This window comes from Chlorocebus sabaeus, chromosome 26, assembly GCF_047675955.1.
Source record: "Chlorocebus sabaeus isolate Y175 chromosome 26, mChlSab1.0.hap1, whole genome shotgun sequence".
NCBI lineage: Eukaryota > Metazoa > Chordata > Mammalia > Primates > Cercopithecidae > Chlorocebus > Chlorocebus sabaeus.
Window position 1 is genome coordinate 5,941,904 of NC_132929.1, and position 22,530 is coordinate 5,964,433.

The 22,530-nt window shown below is 42.1% G+C and overlaps 1 protein-coding gene across 10 annotated transcripts in view; it reads left to right on the forward strand.

Moving 5' to 3' along the window:
* TJP1 (tight junction protein 1) overlaps positions 1 to 22,170 on the forward strand; it is a 270,416-nt gene extending 248,246 nt beyond the window's left edge. For 2 of the 10 annotated variants that reach the window (XM_038009767.2, XM_008017221.3), the window contains 10 exons: positions 2,312 to 2,662; positions 3,005 to 3,244; positions 3,890 to 4,762; positions 4,904 to 5,001; positions 6,185 to 6,412; positions 11,681 to 11,850; positions 13,646 to 14,120; positions 16,511 to 16,728; positions 18,003 to 18,146; positions 20,623 to 22,170. In XM_038009767.2, coding sequence (XP_037865695.1) covers positions 2,312 to 2,662; positions 3,005 to 3,244; positions 3,890 to 4,762; positions 4,904 to 5,001; positions 6,185 to 6,412; positions 11,681 to 11,850; positions 13,646 to 14,120; positions 16,511 to 16,728; positions 18,003 to 18,146; positions 20,623 to 20,717 — 2,892 coding nt within the window. In that variant the 3' untranslated portion in view covers positions 20,718 to 22,170. The remainder of the gene's footprint in view (positions 1 to 2,311; positions 2,663 to 3,004; positions 3,245 to 3,889; positions 4,763 to 4,903; positions 5,002 to 6,184; positions 6,413 to 11,680; positions 11,851 to 13,645; positions 14,121 to 16,510; positions 16,729 to 18,002; positions 18,147 to 20,622) is intronic. The other 8 variants (XM_038009769.2, XM_008017225.3, XM_038009768.2 and 5 more) reach the window with 4 other exon arrangements.
* The last annotated feature ends 360 nt before the right edge of the window (positions 22,171 to 22,530 follow it).

The following is a 22,530-nucleotide window of genomic DNA, read 5'->3' on the forward strand; positions in this document are numbered from 1 at the left end:
CAAGTTAGTTACTTCCAAGAGACAAAGGGGATATAAGCACTGGGTAAATACTCCCTTTTGAAAAGGGAGAAATCTGCCAAAACGAAGGGCCTCCGGTCCCTATGCAATTCCAAAAGTAAGTAGATTAGTCATCAAGTCTTAAAGCTCCAAAATAATCTCCTTTGACTCCTCAGCTCACACCCAGGCTACACTGATGCAAGGGGTGGGCCCCCAAGGCCTTTGAAGCCACGCAGGGCACAGCCCCCATAGCTGCTTTCATGGACTGGCATTGAGTGCCTGTGGCTTTTCCAGGTGCATGGTGCATGCTGTTGGTGGATCTACCTTTCTAGGGCCTGGAGGACAATGGCCCTCTTCTCACAGCTCCACTAGGCAGTGCCCCAGTGGGGACTCTGTGTGGGGGCTCCAACCCCACATTTTCCTTCCACACTGCCCTAGAGGTTCTCCATGAGGGCTCTGCTCCTGCAGCAGACTTCTGCCTGGACATCCAGGTATTTCCATACATCTCTGAAATCTAGGCAGAGGCTCTCAAGCCTCTACTGTCTGCCTCTGTACATCCACAGACTTAGCACCATGTGGAAGCTGCCAAGGCTTAGGGCTTGCACTCTCTGAAGCAACAGCCTTAGCTGTAACTTGACCCCTTTTGACCATGTCTGGAGCTAGAGCAGCCATAATGCAGAGCACCATGTGCTGAGGCTGCACAGAGCAGCAGGGCCGGGCCTGGCTCACAAAACCATTTTTCCCTTCTAGGCCTCTGGGCTTGAGATGGAGGGGGCTTGAGATGGGAGGGCTGCCACAAAGGTCTCCGAAATGCCCTGGAGACATTTTCCCCCATTGTCTTGGCTGTTAACATTCTGTCCCTCCTTACTTAGCAAATTTCTGCAGCCAGCTTGAATTCCTCCCCAGAAAATTGGTTTTTATTTTTTACCACATGGCCAGGCTACAAATTTTCCAAACTTTTATGCTCTGCTTCCCTTTTAAATATGAGTTCCAGTTTCAGATAATCTCTTTGTGCACACATATGAACATATGCTGTTAGAAGCAGCCAGGTCGCTTCTTGAATGCTTTGCTGTTTAGAAATTTCTTCCACCAGATACCCTAAATCATCTATCTCAAGTTCAAAGTTCCACAGATCACTAGAGCAGGGGCACAGTGCTGCCAGTCTCTTTGCTAAAGCATAGCAAGAATTAATGACCTTTACTCTGGTTCCCAGTAAGAAGTTCTTCTCTGTCTGAGACTTCCACAGCCTGAACTTTATTGTCCATATCACTATCAGCATTTTGGTCAAAACATTTCTACAAGTCACTAGGAAATTCCAAACTTTCCCTCATTTTTCTGTCTTCTTTTGAGCCCTCCAAACTCTCTCAACCTCTGCCCATTACCCAGTTCCAAAGCTGCTTCCACATTTTCAGTTATCTTTTTGGCAATGTCCTACTTCTCTGGTACCAATTTACTGTATTAGTCCATTCTCACACTGCGATAAAGAACCACCTGAGACTGGGTCATTTATAAAGCAGAGGTTTAATTGGCTCACAGTTCTGTGGGCTGTACAGGCTCCTGCTTCTGGGGAGGCCTCAGGCAACTTGCAATCATGGTGGAAGGGGAAGGAAGCATGTCTTACATGACTGGAGCAGGAGGAAGAGAGTGGGGGAGGTGCTGCCCGCTTAAAAAAAAATCTTCGGAGAAATCTACCACAAGACAGTGTGAGGGAGATGATGCTAAACCATTAGAAACCACCCCCGTGATCCAGTCACCTCCCACCAGGCCGTTCCCCCAACACTGGGGATTACAATTCAACATGAGATTTGGGTGGGAACACGAATCCAAACCATATCAGTTGTTTCCTAAACATAAATATATTAGCTCTTGTTCAACTTTTGAACTGTTGGGTTTGTTTCGTAGGTATTCTCCCATGTGCTGTTCTGTCAGTGTGTCCTTGTTTCTGTGAGCTTAGTTTGGTAATTCTCCCTCTTCCTCTTGCTTAAAAGGGCTGAAGAGCTAGTGAGTAGGTTTTATAAATCTGAGCAGTGTCAGGGTTTCTTCGTCGTCTTCCAGGGCTGGGCCCTGGAGTCTGACTTTGTCCTGGCTTACCAGCCACTGTTTCCTTCATCCATGCCCTTCAGATCTCAAGGGGTGCTCTGTGTGTCTGTGTGTGTGCTTGTGCAATCTTCTTGACTTTTCCTTACCAGAAGTTTCAAGAATTAGATGTGACTTCTCCAGAGAAAGATATCCTTTTCAATCTCCCTTATACGATAAAGGCCATCTCTTAAAGAACTACTGAATAAAATTTGTAATTTACTTTTATTTGACCCAGGCGGATGGTGCTACAAGTGATGACCTTGATTTGCATGATGATCGTCTATCCTACCTGTCAGCTCCAGGTAGTGAATACTCAATGTATAGCACGGACAGTAGACACACTTCTGACTATGAAGACACAGACACAGAAGGCGGGGCCTACACTGATCAAGAACTAGATGAAACTCTTAATGATGAGGTTGGGACTCCACCGGAGTCTGCCATTACACGGTCCTCTGAGCCTGTAAGAGAGGACTCCTCTGGAATGCATCATGAAAACCAAACATATCCTCCTTACTCACCACAAGCGCAGCCACAACCAATTCATAGAATAGACTCCCCTGGATTTAAGCCAGCCTCTCAACAGGTAAGCAGCAAACATTCAACGTTTTGTAGATACAGGTGCATTATTAAATTTTAGAATGTGGTGATTGAGTTAAAAATATATATGTTGTCCTTTCTCCAGATTAAGAATTAATCTTCAATTTCAATTTGAGAGTACCAAGGACTTAATTCTAAATTTTGTGTGTTTGTCTTAACACAGCAATGTACTGGATTTTTTTTTTTTTTCTGGAAAGTTTAGGACATGAGGTCATAGTTTTGTTATTCAGCACACTTAAAATGTATGTCTACCAATCACTATAAATTGAAGTGGGAAGTTAGCAGTAAACAGAAACACTATATTTAAAATATTTTAAACACTTCACAGAAAGCAGAAGCTTCATCTCCAGTCCCTTACCTTTCGCCTGAAACAAACCCAGCATCATCAACCTCTGCTGTTAATCATAATGTAAATTTAACTAATGTCAGACTGGAGGAGCCCACCCCAGCTCCTTCCACCACTTACTCACCACAAGCTGATTCTTTAAGAACACCAAGTACTGAGGCAGCTCACATAATGCTAAGAGATCAAGAACCATCATTGTCGTCGCATGTAGATCCAACAAAGGTACCTGTGCTGCGGTGTTGCACTAATTTGTTGCTCTCCATCAATCTGGCACATGATCATTTTTGCTTTGCCCTTTAAGTGTTCTTTTTGCTTTTTTACTGCGGGCTTGTACACTGTAATGCTTTCAAATCAATACAAATCATTTCAGTTTTGTAGTTTGCATGGCTTCCATTGGTATACTGATTATTTGAAAACAGGCCTTTTAATTGAGATTTGTGCTTATTGTTTATTTTTTTTATTTTTGGCTTTCAGTATCTTCCAGAATTCCTTAATATGTAATCGAAACCCATTATAAACATATTTATGTTAACACAGATTATGATGCCCATAAATTTTCTTTAGGATTTTTCAGTGTCAAAATGAAGTGTAATCAACAGTTTAGTACATTAATTTTCTACTAAATTTAATATTTATCTTAACTCACTGTTTAGTACATGCTGAAACGTAAAAGCCCCTACCTGCATTATAAATTTTGAGCTTTCACTTAAACCAGCATTTTCCACTAATCTTGTCTATCCTGATAATAAATGGTAAAATGTACCATTTTCACATATTAAATCATAGTTTAATATTTAATCATAGTCTAATAAAATAGACTAAAATTAAAAACAAGACTTTGTCCTTAAATGTGAATTTTTTATACAGGTGTACAGAAAGGATCCATATCCCGAGGAAATGATGAGACAAAACCATGTTTTGAAACAGCCAGCCGTTGGTCACCCAGGGCACAGGCCAGACAAAGAGCCTAATCTGACCTATGAACCCCAACTCCCATACGTAGAGAAACAAGCCAGCAGAGACCTTGAGCAGCCCACGTACAGATATGAGTCCTCAAGCTATACGGACCAGTTTTCTCGAAACTATGAACATCGTCTGCGATACGAAGATCGCGTCCCCATGTATGAAGAACAGTGGTCATATTATGATGACAAACAGCCCTACCCGTCTCGGCCACCTTTTGATAATCAGCACTCTCGAGACCTTGACTCCAGACAGCATCCCGAAGAGTCCTCAGAACGTGGGTACTTTCCACGTTTTGAAGAGCCAGCCCCTCTGTCCTATGACAGCAGACCACGTTATGAACAGGCACCTAGAGCGTCTGCCCTGCGGCACGAAGAGCAGCCAGCTCCTGGGTATGACACGCATGGTAGACACAGGCCGGAAACCCAGCCCTACCCTTCAGCAGGGCCCAAGCCCGCGGAGCCCAAGCAGTATTTTGAGCAATATTCACGCAGTTACGAGCAAGTCCCACCCCAAGGATTTACCTCTAGAGCAGGTCATTTTGAGCCTCTCCATGGTGCTGCAGCTGTCCCTCCGCTGATACCTTCATCTCAGCATAAGCCAGAAGCTCTGCCTTCAAATACCAAACCGCTGCCTCCACCCCCAACTCAAACCGAAGAAGAGGAAGATCCAGCAATGAAGCCACAGTCTGTACTCACCAGAGTTAAGATGTTTGAAAACAAAAGATCTGCATCCTTAGAGACCAAGAAGGATGTAAATGACACTGCCACTTTTAAGGTAAATACATCTTTCCTGCCTTGGATGCATAGGCACACAGTTTAAACGGCTTCTTAGCTCTCCCCTCCCCCATTACATGATATCTGTTCTGTAATTATCTGTTCCTTAGGCATAATTGTCTTTTTTTTTTTTTTTAAACAGCCTCCAGAAGTAGCATCTAAACCTTCAGGTGCTCCCATCATTGGTCCCAAACCCACTTCTCAGAATCAATTCAGTGAACATGACAAAACTCTATACAGGTGAGTGCTCTTTGTGGCATAGAACTGACCAGGAATTTATCCCTCTTAGTCAATGAGAAAACCTTTTACTGTGTTAGTAGAGGAGAGGTGTGAATAGGAGGAGTTTGTCCTTAAATAAAAACTATCAGCTCTCCTACACAGTGATTCTAAGAAAAAAAAAAGGTAGAACTTTATTATGCCTTTTCTGACAAATCTTTATACCTTTAGCAAACTTTCGGAAGGATAGTCTCCAAGCAGATGATTAAATAAACATTTTTAAGCTCTGACATTTGTATTATGCTTTTTAGTTTTAAAAGTGCTTTTCAACATGTGACCTCTTAGTTTCCAGTGGTGAGGAAACAGACTCAGATTGGTTAAGATAACTAAATCATTCAGTGAGCATGCCTCAGGTGCTTGCCCTCATGCTAAGCACATCAGCCTAATGAGGTGACAGTGGTGTTCTGCATCGTAGAGAGAGAGACTGAGGCTGAGAGGGGTTAAGTAGCTTACAAGACTTCTTAGAGCTGGAAGAGAAACCTGGCCTGCTGCTCCTCAGCCTGAGCTTTTGCCCATGGCCTCATTGCACTGCCAATAAGTGACAGATTAGATTTGAATACAGTTCTTCTGATTTTTTTTTTTTTTTTTTTGGCCTGAATATATGTTTGCACTTATGATGAAGAAGAGAACTGTCTAATATGCATTTCCTTAGTGACTTGCTTTCTTCCTCATCTGCTTTCTATGCCTTCTAGAACTTTAGACCATATAGAGTTATTCGTTCATAAGCGAATCATTGAGATCCTGGACTGAGTTCTTAAAAATCCCTGTGAAAGTTCTTAAAATCTATCATTTACTGTTCTTGACCTTCATATATGTACTTCTCAAGATGCTCACTGTCTTGGTTGCATTCCCCTTTGTCTTTCTGAGTAACTACTTCTAAACTGCTGTCCCCTAATCATATCATCGTTTAGCTTATTAAATTGTGTTAAAGGACTCATGAGCCAGAAGGGGGCTGCCTTTTGAGTATACTCTGTGAGGACATGGGATTTGAAATATCCATTCTAACTGTTGGACTGCTCAGATCCTCAGTAATCACAGCAGTTAGTAATTATTGACCTTTTGGTCAAGGTAAGACTTAACGTACTCTACTTCCTTCATAACACTAATATCTAAAAAGGTGTTCCATTTGTCATTCATTATCTGTTAGGATCCCAGAACCTCAAAAGCCTCAACTGAAGCCACCTGAAGATATCGTTCGGTCAAATCATTATGACCCTGAAGAAGATGAAGAATATTATCGAAAACAGCTCTCATACTTTGACCGAAGAAGTTTTGAGAATAAGCCTCCTGCACACATTGCTGCCAGCCATCTCTCCGAGCCTGCAAAGCCAGCTCATTCTCAGAATCAATCAAATTTTTCTAGTTATTCTTCAAAGTAAGCTATTTCACCTGGCTTTTAAAAAAATAGGATGCAGCGTATTAATCTCGTGCAGTTCAATATATTTTGAAGAAAAATAGTTTAAATGTAATATATGATTTCTGTAGGCCCTAGTGGTTCAGCATTGTACATGGTTTTTTAGTTCTGGGATGTGTGTTTTGCTTTTAAAGTCTGCTGTTAGGTGTACACACTTTTTGCATTCACAAAGATGCTAACATCACAGGGTTTTGACGGAAGACAGTGTCAACTACAAGGACCCTCATTGCTAGGTAATCATCAGTCTTCTGTACACACACATAATGACCTCATGCTGGTTCTTTTTCTTTTCTGTTTTTATTTTTTATATATAAAAACAGATGTGAGGAGGATCCTGTTTGAGGGAAATACCGAAGAGGTTTTTTGTTTTTATAAGATTTCTGATCCAGTTTTACAGGTGAGGGAAAATGACAGGGCAGAGCTGGGGCTGAACCCAAGTTTCTTGACTCCCAGTCATCTTTTCCCTGTGCTTGCTGCTCCCCTCTGTTTGCTCATCCCTGAGTTTCGTGTTAGTTTGTTCTCCTTTCTTGTGCCTGCGTGGGTTTGTGTCTCCTGCTGGTTCTGTGTCTCTGGTTGAACCCTGACTGATAAGAGAATTTGGTACTGATAGTTGGGTCTAAGCCCACACAGGCTTCATACCTCAACAGAACAAAACCCGCAAGATCAAAAACAGATGTGGGTTTGTCAAAAGAAATTCACGTACACAGTTACAGGGGCTGGCTAAGCAAGTCGTATTTCAGAGGGCAGTTGGTCGGGAAGGGAAGATTTTGAGCTACTGCAGAGTGTGAGATCACGGAAGGCCTAAATTCTCATTCAGAGGGCTCTACTGATTAGGCCAGGCCCTCCCAAGACCATCTCCCCTCCACTGACGGGGGACATAAAACCTGAAAAATCCCTTCATAGCAGTACCTAGCCGGATTGGCGTATTAGAATTCATCACACATAGTATTGTGTCTAGATTAAAAGCTCCTAGATTTTTCCTTAATTAGTTGCGTGGGCTTGGGATTATCTTGGGAAATTAACTATTTGTCATTTACTATTGTGTGAAAATTGTTTTAGAACGTACTTTAAAACCACTAACATTAAAACCTAATTTTAATTACCACTGCTTTTTCTAAGACATCATTCGAAGTGAAGACTTAAAACATTTTTTTTCACTGTCCTATATTTAAGGCTTTATGTTTACAGAAGAAAGCAGTTTATGAGAATACAAATGCAAACTTGAGAGTGCTGCAATGGGGGTTATATTAAATGCAAATCGTGTCTTGTACTAGTGTTGTGAACCACCCCTTAGCACACTAGAAAGGGGTTGTGGCATCTAGATGGTGTCTAGACTGAAGTGAGCTAGGCACAATGTAAACCCACACAGGCGCACAGCTGGGTTCATACCTCAACAGAAAAAAACCCACAAGAACAAAAACAGATGTGGATTTGTCATTAGGAATTCGTTTACATTTACAGTGTTACAGGAGTTCATTTACAGTTATCACAGTAGCATCTAATTGGTGTCTAGCCTAAAGTGAGCTAGGCACTGAGCCTTAGGAGCTCACCTTTGGGTGTACCCTTTAGTTATTATTTTTACTAAACACCGTTAAACACATTCATTCCTGTCAGAAGAAGGCTCATGGGTGTAGTTTAAAGATACCTCTTATTTATCGTTTTACATACTTGGTAAATACAATACAACCTTAAAAGATTATATGGCCAGGCGCAGTGGCTCACGCCTGTAATGCCAGCACTTTGGGAGGCCGAGGCGGGCGGATCATGAGGTCAGGAGATGGAGACCATTCTGGCTAATACGGTGAAACCCCATCTCTACTAAAAATACAAAAAATTAGCTGGGCATGGTGGCGGGCGCCCGTAGGTAGTCCCAGCTACTCTGGAGGCTGAAGCAGGAGAATGGCATGAACCCGGGAGGCAGAGCTTGCAGTGAACCGAGATGGTGCCACTGCACTCCAGCCTGGGCGACAGAGTGAGACTCCGTCTCAAAAAAAAAAAAAAAGATTATATTTAGATCTAAAAAGTAAGTTGTTTTGCCAGGGAATCGATTGAAATGCATGTTTGCTTTGTTTTTCTAGAAAGAAGAGTTAGCTTATTTGTGATATATAACTTCAGGGTGTAGAACATTGCCTTGCATACAGTGGGGGCTTAATAATTGTTGAGTGAATGAAGCTCAAAACAGGGCATGATGTACTAGGTGCATCCACCACCTTCCTTTTCATTAACACAGCTCTGGAAGGAACCTGTATTACCTGGTCATTGTTTTCACAGGGATATATTGTGAAATAGATGACATCTGTCTTTGTGAATTTACTCGGAACTCAGTTTGATTTTACTCCCTGCTGCTGTGAGTGAGAAAAGTATAATTTGGGATGGATACCAGTATACTTTTTTTTCCTTTGTAGTGTGAAATTGAAACTCTTTATAATTGTGCTGCGTTTTTGTATATAGGTATTTAATGGTTAGAGAATTGGAAAGGAGAATAAGGGTCATGGAAGATAACTAAGAGGGAAGTTGTTTCTATAACTTTCCCTTGTAATGCTTTTTCATCCTCTTATCCATAACTACAACTTCTTTAACTGGAAAATAGCTTAAAATATAGGACTCTGTCCTGCATTTCAAAACCATTTACTGTTTGTCACTAAATAGACTGCCTTCAGGCATTTTTCTTTCAGTAAAATATAGGAATAGCAAAATTTTCTTCCTCCAGATGATGCATGCTTATGCTTCACTTAAAAACACACCTCAGAAATGGTGAGAATCAGAGACGGAAAATAATCTTTGTTAGCACAGGACAGATGCCCCAGGAAGCAAGCAGATAACCCAGTCTTACAATTCCATAGAGCTGGATTACAACTGGAAAGGTTAGGAGACAGTAGCTTAGACATTTCACCTCCAAAGTAAATTGGAAGTTTCCAGGATTCTAAGACAGTGCAAGAACAGTGTCCCTCCAGGGCTGTTCACATGTCTCCGCCCAGAGATTGAGTCAACTTCTTCAGGACAACCAGGGATTTTTTGTTATCAAATCTACCTTTCAGGACTCAGCTCACTCAGTGAGACTTCCAGGTCTCAATAAATGATGGTAGTTTTTAGCTTTTAAAGAACTAAATGTAAGAGACTGATGTTCAGTTGTTTTTGTGTTTGTGAGACATCATTAGATGAGAGAGAGACTGAGCATCAAGCATGCAGCTTCGGCAGTAAGACTCCACCGCCACAGGGCCCAGCTCACGATTGCCCATGCAGAAGGTCCTGCTAGAAAGGAACATGTGAAGTCTGGCCAGGTTTCAAGCCAGGCATGTTTATATCTGTGCTTTTACCATTCCCCTCCCAGGGGCTCGGTGTAGCTCTTCTGTTGTGTTACTTTTTCCTGTGTCTTCACTTGCAGTGTTTCATTTGCCCAGCGTTTTTTTTTTTTTCTTTTCTTTAATAGGACATTTCACTCCCACTTATTCAGAACCTGCTGATTATCCTTGATCGCCGCTCTTTGATTTGATAAATTTCTTTGCTCACTATTAGCAGCTGCAACAGAGGTGCAGAAGGAGCAAAGCTCAAACACATTGCTCTTCACTGCAGTACCAGTTAAAGTACACGAAGGGTGGGCCAGCAGACGGCATAACTAAGTGACTGTTTTATCTATCTTTAATTTCCTTGGCCAAATGAGAGTTAGTGATATATTCCTTTATAGACCAAATAATGGTGAAATGGTGGATGTTGGTTATTTTTAAATGACATTTGAGTTCCATTTGCTGCAAATTTACTTAGTTAGATTGACCATTTTCTTTCATTTTTCTGTTGCGCTTGCTTTGCCATCACCTAGATTTCTTGGCTCTTACACTAGCTATGACTACTTGAAAAGGAACGTCAAGTGGTAAGACTGGCAATTAATGTGAGGCTGTTCCGTAAGGTGTCCCTCACTGTGTCACTGGCATTATGTGCACTTTCAGATTTTAATGTCATCATCAAGGGCTTAGTCTAAATTCATGAAAGCAAGATAAAGAAGCCAATCATGAGACTTCTTCAGTGAAAATGTATGAAAATGACGGGATATTCCAGATGCGTATGTTATTGTGGGTGCACATAAAGCTAGTGCGGCTTTGGCATTCAGCAGTAAGGGTTAGATGGCAATGTTGCAATTATGGGTCTTCTAAAAAGATTTGTGTGAATTTTGTGGTACATATTAACAATTGGCAATCTGAAAAAATAAGCATACATGGCACAATGTGACTTAAATGAACCTTGTAAGATAAAGCAGTGTCTGCTGCTCCAGCAGTCATTTAACCAAAAAATGGACCTGGTAACTCAAGGGGAAATTTTAAAGTGAAAGCTCCAGCTTTGTTAGCTTTACTGAAACACAGATATGCCTGTTGTGGGGCTGCTTTGAGGCTATAACCGCATAGTCTGAATAGTTGTGACAAAGACTGTATGGACCAAAAGACCAGAAACATTTACTTTCTGGTGTTTCAGTGAAGAAGTTTGCCAACTCCTAGTCTGCGACATCTGTTTTTGTAGTGCTCCGAGTATGCCAGATGCCAGATACAAAATCAGAAGTGGGTCTAGGGCTGGGCACGATGGCTCATGCCTCTAATTCCAGCGCTTTAAGAAGCCGAGGCGGGCAGATCACTTGAGGTCAGGAGTTTGAGACCAGCCTGGCCAACATGGCGAAACCCCATCTCTACTAAAAATACAAAAATTAGCCAGGCATGATGGCTGGCGCCTGTAATGCCAGCTACTCGGGAGGCTGAGGCAGAAGAATCGCTTGAGCCTGGGAGGCAGAGGTTGCGGTGAACTGAGATCACACCACTGCACTCCACTCTGGGCGACAGAATGAGACCCTGGCTCAAAAAAAAAAAAAAAAGTGTGTCTCAGGAAAATTTGTGCCATGATATGTTTTCAGAATATTTGCAAGATTTTCTTAAATCTGTCAATGTTACTATCTTTTGTAAATAACAATTAAATATTAAAATATACCCAAAATTTCACCTGCCTTTGGTTGCCATCTTCTGGATGTTTTACTAATATTCTTAAAGTATTTGTGTGTGTGGACATTTCTTGTGCCGATAAATGGTTGAATCTGTTTTTATATTTCGGTAGAGTAACTACCCATACTCACGAGAATAAATTGTGAAATTTCTAGTTTTTTTTAACTTAGAGATACGTGGAGAAATGAGAACTTGTTTTGTAAATGTGAGTCCATTTTCAGGTGTTGGCATTTTCTTCATTTGTTAACAGGGGAAAGCCTCCTGAAGCTGATGGTGTAGATAGATCGTTTGGTGAGAAACGCTATGAACCCCTCCAGGTCACTCCCCCTCCTCCTCCATTGCCCTCGCAGTACGCCCAGCCATCTCAACCTGTCACCAGCGCGTCTCTCCACATACATTCTAAGGGAGCACATGGTGAAGGTAGGAAGTTCGGAAGTAGACATTATAACACAGTAATGCTTAAGAAGTAAAATTCTGGTGGTTTCTAGGCAAAATGGTTTTTACATTAAAAAATACATAATTGAAACTTTTGGGCTGGGAATAGTAAAAACTAAGAATTTTGTTAAAAGTATGACTCCTGTTTTTACAAGACCATTATTTTGGACAAGCCTTTTAGCTAAACAGATTTTAATCTATTTTGTGCTAGTCTCAATCTTCTGGAAGTAGTGTTTGCCAGTATATCTAAAGATGGTTTGTAAAACGTATTGTTATGTTTCATCTTCACACACCCAAATAGAAAAGCCATGGTGTTTCACATAAAATGTATCCCATAGCACCTTTACTTTTGCATTTACATACCAGGTAGATCACATACAGCTCCAGCTTATTCATCTTAAGAGCTGTGTAACATTTTACCCTCAGCATATAACACAAAGTGTTTATCTCTTCTGCCGTGAACAGGCATTTTCGTAGCACAGACTTCTCTCTTATTCCCTTAGGAGGCACCTCCCAGGACTTGTGAGTCTTCAAGCAGACGTGTTATAGTTCTGGATTGAGACTTATTAAGATTTTGTTTCACACACGACCATGTTTACAGATGAAGACAGTTTTAATTCTTACTTTCCAGTCTTTATGCTTTTTCTTTTTTTCTTTTTTTTTTCCTCTCTCTCTTTTTTGAGACACAGCCTTGCTCTCGCCCAGGCTAGAGTGCAGTGGCACAGTCTCAGCTCACTGAAACCTCTGTGTCTTGGGTTCAGGTGATTCTCCTGCCTCAGCCTCCCAAGTAGCTGGGACTACAGGCGTACACCACTACGCCCAGCTAATTTTTGTATTTTTTGTAGAGGCAGGGTTTCATCATGTTGGCCAGGCTGTTCGCAAACTCCTGACCTCAGGTGATCTGCCCACCTCGGCCTCTCAGGTGCTGGGATTACAGGCGTGAGCCACTGCACCTGGCCTTCTTTCTTTTCTTGCTGATTGCACTGGCCAGGACCTCCAATGAACTCTGAAACATAAGTGGTGAAATTGGACCTCTTTTGCTAGTTCCTGATCTTAAGGAGGAAGGACTTCATGTTTTACCCTTAGAATGTTAGCGGTAGGATTTTCGTCGATGTCCTTTGTCGTGTTTAAGATGTTCCCCATATTCAGAGTTTGCTGCAAGCAGTTGGTCAGATGTTTTTCCTGCATGTATTAAGATGACCATATGATTTTTCTTCTCATACTGTGGTAAATTATATTGCCATGTTCATGAGGAATTTGGATTAATAATTCTCTTGTCTTGTAGTGTCTTTATTTCACAGAGGTCAGTTGGTACTATATTACACTGTCTCTGCCAGTGCATAAAAAATCCTGTGGTTCCACTTCTTAACCAACATTTGGCATTATCACACTTTTCAGTTTTTCCATTCTAGTGTGTGTGAAATAGTATTTAATGCTTTTGGTTGGTTTTGTTTTACATTTTTCTAATTAATAGTGAGTGTCCTTATTACATGGTTATTGGACATTCTGGTTTTCACAAAGACTAGTGCCAGTCTTTGGAGGCCAGGAATCTTAGCAGCTGGACCCTGACTCCAGGGCAGCAGGGTCTACTCATGGTACCGCCTGTCCGTGCTGCCCTTATCCCTCAGCACCACACCTAGCCTCCGGGGCTCAGGAGTCAGGCTCTGGCTGTGCGACCCACACTTGGGCCTCGACTCCAGCACCAGGACAAGTTGAGCTGGGAGAGGGCTGTTACACCTTTTTTCAGAAAGGTTTTTAAATGCTTATGTTTGTTTTTCAGGTAATTCAGTGTCATTGGATTTTCAGAATTCCTTAGTGTCCAAACCAGACCCACCTCCGTCTCAGAATAAGCCAGCAACTTTCAGACCACCAAACCGAGAAGATACTGCTCAGCCAGCTTTCTATCCCCAGAAAAGTTTTCCAGATAAAGCCCCAGTTAATGGAACTGAACAGACTCAGAAAACGGTCACTCCAGCATACAATCGATTCACACCAAAACCATATACAAGTTCTGCCCGACCGTTTGAACGCAAGTTTGAAAGTCCTAAATTCAATCACAATCTTCTGCCAAGTGAAACTGCGCATAAACCTGACTTGTCAAAAACTCCCACTTCTCCAAAAACTCTTGTGAAATCGCACAGTTTGGCACAGCCTTCTGAGTTTGACAGTGGAGTTGAAACTTTCTCTATCCATGCAGAGAAGCCTAAATATCAAATAAATAATATCAGCACAGTGCCTAAAACTATTCCTGTGAGGTAAGACTTTTGCCTTTGCTCAAAGCATTGCCCCTGTGATTTTTCTCATGTGAGTTTGTTGTAGTTTATTTGACTTGGGACTTTGAAGTGATCTTTTTAACTCAACCTTTAAACTGAAGAGTGTTGTTGCAATGAATGCTGCTACATAGAAGGTCCTCCAGGAGTTACAAGATGTTGGTAAAATAATAAAGCTAACAGTCATGTATGGTTGGTAGGTATTGTCATCATCCCTGTTTTACTAAAACTGAGGTTGAGTGACAGTAAGCACATTGCCCAGGGTCACACAGCTAGGGTGAGGTGAGCCTCGATTTAGCTGCTGGTTCTCCAACCTCTGAGCCCATGCGTTTTGTTGTTGTTGTTGTTGTTTTTAAGACAAAGTCTCCCTCTGTCGCCCAGGCTGGAGTGCAGTGGTGCGATCTTGGTTCACTGCAACCTCCACCTGCTGGGTTCAGGCGATTCTCCTGCCTCAACCTCCTGAGTAGCTGGGACTACAGGCGTCCGCCACCTCGCCCAGCTAAATTTTTTGTATTTTTAGTAGAGAGAGGGTTTCACCATGTTGGTCAGGCTGGTTTTGAACTCCTGACCTCAACTGATCCTCCCACCTCGTCCTCCGAAAGTGTTAGGATTGCAGATGTGAGCCACCACACCTGGCCTCTTTTTTTTTTTTTTTTTTTTTATCAAGACAGAGTCTCGCTCTGTCACTCAGGCAGGAGTGGCGTGATCTCAACTCTCTGCAACCTGCAACCTCCGCCTCCCAGGTTCTAGCAATTCTCGTGCCTCAGCCTTCCAAGTAGCTGGGACTACAGGTATGCGCCACTATGCCCTGCTAGTTTTTGTATTTTTAGTAGAGGCAGGGTTTTGTCATGCTGCCCAGGCTGGTCTGGAACTCCCAGGCTCAAGTGAGCCTCCCAAAGTGCTGGGATTACAGGTGTGAGCCACTGCACCCAGCCGAGAACCCATAGTCTTAACCAGCCATGGCCTTTTGTATTCTCCTGACCTGCTGTTCAGGGGCATGTGGAGGACATGTAAAAACGTTAAATATCTATGTTCCTCTTTCATTATTTGTTCCACAATGATGCTAAGAAGAAAAATAGAATAGCCCTGACTGTTTAAAGAGCAGCAGTTAGTAAGATGGCTGAGCAAATGAGACAAAGCAAGCCCTCCCGGAGCCTCCCTGCAGCTCCTCTTTCCTGTCTTTCATTCCGTGGCAATTGACCGGATGGATTCTGGCCACACATTAGCTCATCTCACCCTCCTACAGCCAGTTCCATTTTCATGCCACCGTAAAGCAGAAGCACTTATAGGCAGGGAGAACCAAAGGTCAGGATGGCCACCTGAGTCTGCTTTCCGAGAGCAAGGATGGTTATGGCGGTCACTGCCTTCCTAGCTCTGCACATCCACCAGTGGTCAGGGACAGACACAGTTGGCCCCTGCTCCGCAGCTCAGGCTGCACTCTGCTCCCTTGGTACTGTGCTTAGGATGTGGTCCCTGGTACTCCGGTCATGCTGGAGTGAAGCTGCAGCTACCTTCTTGTGATTCTGTTTCGTTGGTCTTTCTGCTCACCTTTAAGCCCTGGCTCAAAACTGTCCTTCAGGAAGTCTCGATAGCCTCTGTTTTTGAAGCCGTCATTGATACCACATCCCCTTTGCCTTTGGTGTTCTGTGATTACTAAGTTAATCTACTGTCTCTCTTTTCGTGGATGTTTGGGATGTGCCCATACAAGGGTCTTCAGCTCATGGAACCTTGGAAGCCTTGCCTTCTGCAACAGGGTGGGCACTTGGTCCTCAGGGATGCTGAGGCAGGACCATATTCATGTGCACTTAAAATCCTAGGGAGATGTTATCAAGTCTGAGGTGCTGTCAGCTGTGAGATGCACCATTGTTTTGTGTCACTAAGAATGGAAGAACAGCCGGGCACGGTGGCTCATGCCTCTAATCTCAGCACTTCAGGAGGCTGAGGCAGGTGGATCATGATGAGATTAGGAGTTTGAGACCAGCCTGGCCAATATGGTGAAACTCCATCTCTACTAAAAATACAAAACTTAGCCAGGCGTGGTGGCACATGCCTGTAGCCCCAGCTACTCGGGAGGCTGAGGCAGAAAAATCATTTGAACCCGGGAGGCAGAGGTTGCAGTGAGCCAAGATCGTGCCACTGCACTCCAGCCTGGGCAGCAGAGTGAGACTCTGTCTCAAAATAATGATAATGATAATAATACTCTCTGAGATAACCCTGTCAGTAAAATCTGTTGCCAGAAACTTACCTTGTTAAAGTAACTTCTTGATTATATGGAGAAACAAAAGTAAAATGAAAGCACGTAATACAGTAGTAGTAAAAGCAAAGCACCTGTGTACTATTAGGAATTCACTCACTAGCCATTTCTGAACTTTCAGTCCTTCAGCTGTGGAAGAGGATGAAGATGAAGATGGTCATACTGTGGTGGCCACAGCTCGAGGCATATTTAACAGCAATGGTGGCGTGCTGAGTTCCATAGAAACTGGCGTCAGTATAATTATCCCTCAAGGAGCCATTCCTGAAGGAGTTGAGCAGGAAATCTATTTCAAGGTCTGCCGAGACAACAGCATCCTCCCACCTTTAGATAAAGAGAAAGGTAAATGTGTTTATTTTTCTGCTTAGTTTTAATAACTTAAGAGTTGCCCTGTGTGCACTTCAAAGCTTATAGTGCTTGGTTAAGGGGGTAGTGCAGCACCTCTCTCTACCTCCACCCTGGGCCACTAATAATAGCATGTTCCTTTCATCAGGGAGGTCCTTTCAGATGAGTGCTGTAGCGAGGGGTGCCCTTGGGATGGTGTTGCAAGCAGGCAGGAGGTGGCCTGAGGCAAGGCTATGGTGGCCACACTGCCTGCTTTTACTTTTGGTGTGAAGTAACAAAATGATGGCATAGGACAGGCCACGGGATGTCTCTCACTTGTGCCTGCTGAGCAGCCTGGGCTGACCTGACCAGATTTGTCTTTGAATCAGTCAGCCTTTGCGTCTCTGGAGATGGGTTAGGTAACACCCACTCAGAAAGGCTTTGCTGTGTCTTCACCTGATTGGAGAACCTAAACGTCTTGACAGGTACTGTCTTACTCATCACCCCAGAACCTAGCACGAGTACATGCTCGGCAGAGAGCACGAAGGAGTCTCAGGGGAGATGACAGTATGTTTCTGAGCTTCTTAAGGAAACTGTTATTTTCATAATCCTCCTGGATCTATCAGGATATTGTAACGAACTGTGTCGTGATTTAGCATCTTTTAGCAGTGCTTTTACTTTCCTAAATCAGTTAACACTTTCTTACATTTTGCCAGAATACTGATATCTGATTCTGTACTCTGATTTTGGGGATATCCTGTTTTAAAAACCAGTAGGACTGACTGTGTTGGCCCTGCATGAATCCCTTTAAGCATCTATGGAGCAAATTTTAAAAATGGAAAATATGTCACATTTGTAACAAGTACATTTGAATATGTTTTATACTATAGACCCATATGATTGAATGCAGCAGCCACCACCTGCACGTGGCTACCTCGCACTTGAAGTGTGACAATTTTGGATTGAAAGATGCTGGAAATGTGAAATAAACACCAAGTTCCAAAGATACCATATATTGGTTACATGTTGAAATAACAGTGTTTTGGTTATATTGAGTGAAAATACTATAGTATTTGTTATCACCTGTTTCTTTTTACTTTCTAACGTGGCTACTGGGAAATTTAAAATTCCATATGTGGCTGCTGTTACATTTTTTTTGTGGTCAGTGTGGTTGTAGAGAACTAACTCCATTAGGCTTTCAAGCATATAATTAGAAGCAGGGTGAGGAAAACTGGGTGTCTAGAAGAAAGATCACATCCAACCTCTCTGCCCATCCCCTTTTCCAACTCCAGGTGAAACACTGCTGAGTCCCTTGGTGATGTGTGGTCCCCATGGCCTCAAGTTCCTGAAGCCTGTGGAGCTGCGCTTACCACACTGTGCGTCCATGACTCCTGACGGTTGGTCTTTTGCTCTAAAATCATCCGACTCCTCGTCGGGTATGCTGTCTTCACTCTGTCCTTTGGGGCTTTGGGGACTGTCGTTGATTAATACCTGGGCTGATGATGCTACGCATGCTGTGTGTTAGCAGATCTCTCCCTCTGTTCCTGTGGCCTTGTAGGCATCACCGGTATTTCCACATTTATTTATGGTGCATATATTGTAAATAAATATGGAAAGATAGAAGAGTTTCTTCCTTTTAAAAATTGATCATTTGGGCCAGGCGTGGTGGCTCACGCCTGTAGTCCCAGTACTTTGGGAGGCCAAGGCGGGTGGATCACCTAAGGTCAGGAGTTCGAGACCAGCCTGGCCAACATGGTGAAACCCCATCTATACTAAAAATACAAAAATTAGACGTGTTGGCACACGCCTGTAGTCCCAGCTACTCAGGAGGCTGAGGCAAGAGAATTGCCTGAGCCAGGGAGGCGCAGGTTGCAGTGAGCCGAGATCATGCCACTGCACTCCAGCCCGCCCAACAGAGCGAGACTCTGTCTCAAAAAAAAAAAAAATTAATAATTTGGCCAAATAATTGAGTATTTCTTGGTATTCAAAATGATTGATTCTGTCCAATTTTTTAGGATGCAGTGGGAGAATTGTTATTGTCCTGCCCAAACAGGCATTTTTATCTTATTAAAATTAGTTCATTCCTTTCTATAACTATTTATATTTTTGGTTACTGTTGTTTCGTTTCTTTTTTGTTTGTTTTGTTTGTTTTGTTTGAGATGGAGTCTTCCTCTGTCGCCCAGGCTGGAGTGCAGTGGCACGATCTCGGCTCACTGCAAGCTCTGCCTCCCGGGTTCAAGCGATTCTCCTGCCTCAGCCTCCTGAGTAGCTGCGATTACAGGAGTGCGCCACCACGCCCGGCTAATTTTTGTATTTTTAGTAGAGATGGGGTTTCACCATGTTGGCCAGGCTGGTTCGAAATCCTGACTTCAAGTGATCCACCCACCTCGGCCTCCCAGCGTGCTGGGATTACAGGCGTGAGCCCCTGCACCTGGCCTGTTTAATTTCTTAATCTACAAAGTATGTATACCAGAGAAACTTAAAAAAATCTTCCATTGTGATCAGACTTGGCCGTGGTTTTTCAGTGTAATACTCTAAATTGCTTCTTTTATACACTATTTGTAAACAACTTTTTGCTCCTAAGATCATAATTTCAAAGCTTCCATTGCATTTTCACATTTCTCACTTCCTTGAGTGACTTAAGTCAGTTAACAATTAAATTTTATTTTGGGTGTAGATCACTTTAAGCGAACCTGATTTAATTAAAGTCCTGCTTCCAAATCTTTGATAAATCAGACGAGCATTATTTAGTTTTAGTTTGGTACAGTATGAAATAAAAGTTTGTGGTATAAAGATCATAGCAAGAGCATATTTTAATGTTACCAAAGAAAAAAATTACTTGTAAATACATATTTCCTCATATTTACAAGTACCGCATTTTCTGGAAAAATGAAATGCTTTTGGCTCCAGATATTGCTTAGGTAATGTCTAACATACTGTAGGCAGGGTTCTCAGCTGGCACTGTTGACATTTTGGCCAAATGATTATTGTAGGGGCTCTCCTGTTCATTGTGGGATATTTAGCAGCTTCCCTGGGCCTCTACCCCTAGATGCCAGTGGTAACAAGCAAACTGTCTCCAGATGTCCCATCTGGGGCAGGGCCGTTCCTGTTTGAGAGCTATTGCTGTAAGGGAAGCAGAAATCCACAGCTGTGACTCTCAGCTTGCTTGGATACCACAGAGACATATACTTGTCCCTGCCTTCTTCACATTTAATAGAAATCACCATGAGCTTATTAAAAACTTAAATCCTGAGATCTAACTAACACCCAGTCAGTGAGTTTCTGAAGCTGCGTGATTAATTTTGTTGTTCAGCTGGAATCAGAGCTGAGCAGCTCTGGTGCAGTCTTGTTTGTTTGTTTGTTTTTTGTAAGGGGAAAGATGGTCTTCAAGAACTAGATTCTGCAGAACTGGGTTTCATTTGTTGGTCTATAGTTGAGTATGAGAAATGTGTCCTCATTCTCAGCTCAAATAGGTGATCATATAATTATCCTCCAGACTTTTGAAAGGGAGGAAAAAAAAGTGCTACTGATAATTATGTGGGCTCGGGCAAACTGGAACTGTCCCAGACATAAGATTGCCGTCACTCACTTGTATTCGTTTTTTGAAAAGTCAATGCACTTGATAATGTAATAAAGGAGAAGTCTGAAAGTTTAAGAAAACTGTTCTTAATGGTGTGAGTTGGAGAGAAAGTTTTAAATATTTTTTAAATAGAAGTGTGAAGCACCTTTGAAATTGTTAGGTGGCAGCAGGTGTGCACTGAAATACAGCAGTGAGTTTTGATAACAAATACAATATGCTGAAGAAACACAAGAAAATTATGTTTAAATATACATATTTGCCCTATAATTTCAAAGCATTGCAGATAGCAATTTACTCAACTGTAAATGACATCACCTTCTTTTCTCTCATAGGTGATCCTAAAACCTGGCAAAACAAGTGTCTTCCTGGAGATCCAAATTATCTCGTTGGAGCAAACTGTGTTTCTGTCCTTATTGACCACTTTTAACTCTGAAATATAGGAACTTGATTAAATAATGTGAAACTGGATTAAAGTTAATCTAAATGGAACCACTTTATCAAGTATTATACCTTTTTTAGAATTGATACTACAGTTTGTTAGTATGAAGCATTTGTTGGAACTGATAAAGATTAGTGAGCATGCCCCTGAACCATGGTCAGAAAACATGCTACACGCTGTGTGTGTGTGATTGACGGGACTGTTGGTATTGGCTAGAGGTTCAAAGATATTTTGCTTTGTGATTTTTGTAGTTTTTTTTTTATCGTCACTGCTTAACTTCACATATTGATTTCCGTTAAAATACCAGCCAGTAAATGGGGGTGCATTTGAGGTCTGTTCTTTCCAAAGTACACTGTTTCAAACTCTACTATGGCCCTGGCCTAGCATACATACACATTTTATTTTATTATGCATGAAGTAATATGCACACATTTTTAAAATGCACCTGGAATATATAACCAGTGTTGTGGATTTAACAGAAATGTACAGCAAGGGGATTTATAACTGGGGGAGGGTGAAGTGAAGACAATGACTTACTGTATATGAAAACACATTTTTCATAGGGAAGGATACAGAAGCATGTGAGACTGGTTCCATGGCCTCTTCAGATCTCTAACTTCACCATATTACTACAAACATACTAACCAGCAGGAATGCCTTACCCTCATGTTCTTAATTCTTAGCTCATTCTCGCTGTATGTTACTAAGTTTTTATGGCTTTTGTGCATTATCGAGATACTGTATCATGACAAAGACTGAGTAAATTGTGCATTTGGTGGTTTCAGAAATGTGTTATCACCCAGAAGAAAATAGTGGTGTGATTTGGGGATTTTTTCTTTTCTTTTTTCTTTTTCTTTTTTCTTTTTTTTTTGACAAGGGGCGGTGGTTGTTTTCTGTTCTTTCTGGCTATGCATTTGAAAATTTTGATGTTTTAAGGATGCTTGTATATAATGCGTGCATACCACTTTTGTTCTTGGTTTGTAAATTAACTTTTATAAACTTTACCTTTTTTATACATAAACAAAACCAAGTTTCTAAAGGCTACCTTTGTATTCTCTCCTGTACCTCTTGAGCCTTGAACTTTGACCTCTGCAGCAATAAAGCAGCGTTTCTATGACACATGCAAGGTCATTTTTTTTAAGAAAAAGGATGCACAGAGTTGTTACATTTTTAAGTGCTGCATTTAAAAGAGACAGTTACTCAGAATTCTCTAGTTTGATTAAATTCTTGCAAAGTATCCCTACTGTAATTTGTGATACAATGCTGTGCCCTAAAGTGTATTTTTTTACTAATAGACAATTTATTATGGCACATCAGCACGATTTCTGTTTAGATAATACACCAGTACGTTCTTTTAATCATTAGGTGTGACTGAATTTCTTTTGCCGTTATTAAAAATCTCAAATTTCTAAATCTCCAAAATAAAACTTTTTAAAATAAAGTGCTGGTTTGGTCTGTTTGCCCCCTGTTTTCTAGTTTCCTGCAGCTTTATAATCCTGTTTTAAAATCCTGCACACAAATCCTTATCACGCAGCATCACCCACCACCTCGTCGTCTGGTGTCGCATGCAGAATCTGTCCCCTTGGCCAGCACGTACGGATGGGTGGGCAGTGCTCACCTGCAGGGCTCAGATCGAAGTGGGGCAGAAGGGCCTGGAGACAGAGTGGGAGAAAGCAGCAGGTAGACTTCCCCCTGCGGGTAAACACACACCCCTGCGTGGGGAAACACACGTGCGTTCCTGTATGTGTGCACGCACGCGCGTGAGGGACCATTTGTGTATGGTTTTATTCCCCAGGTAAAT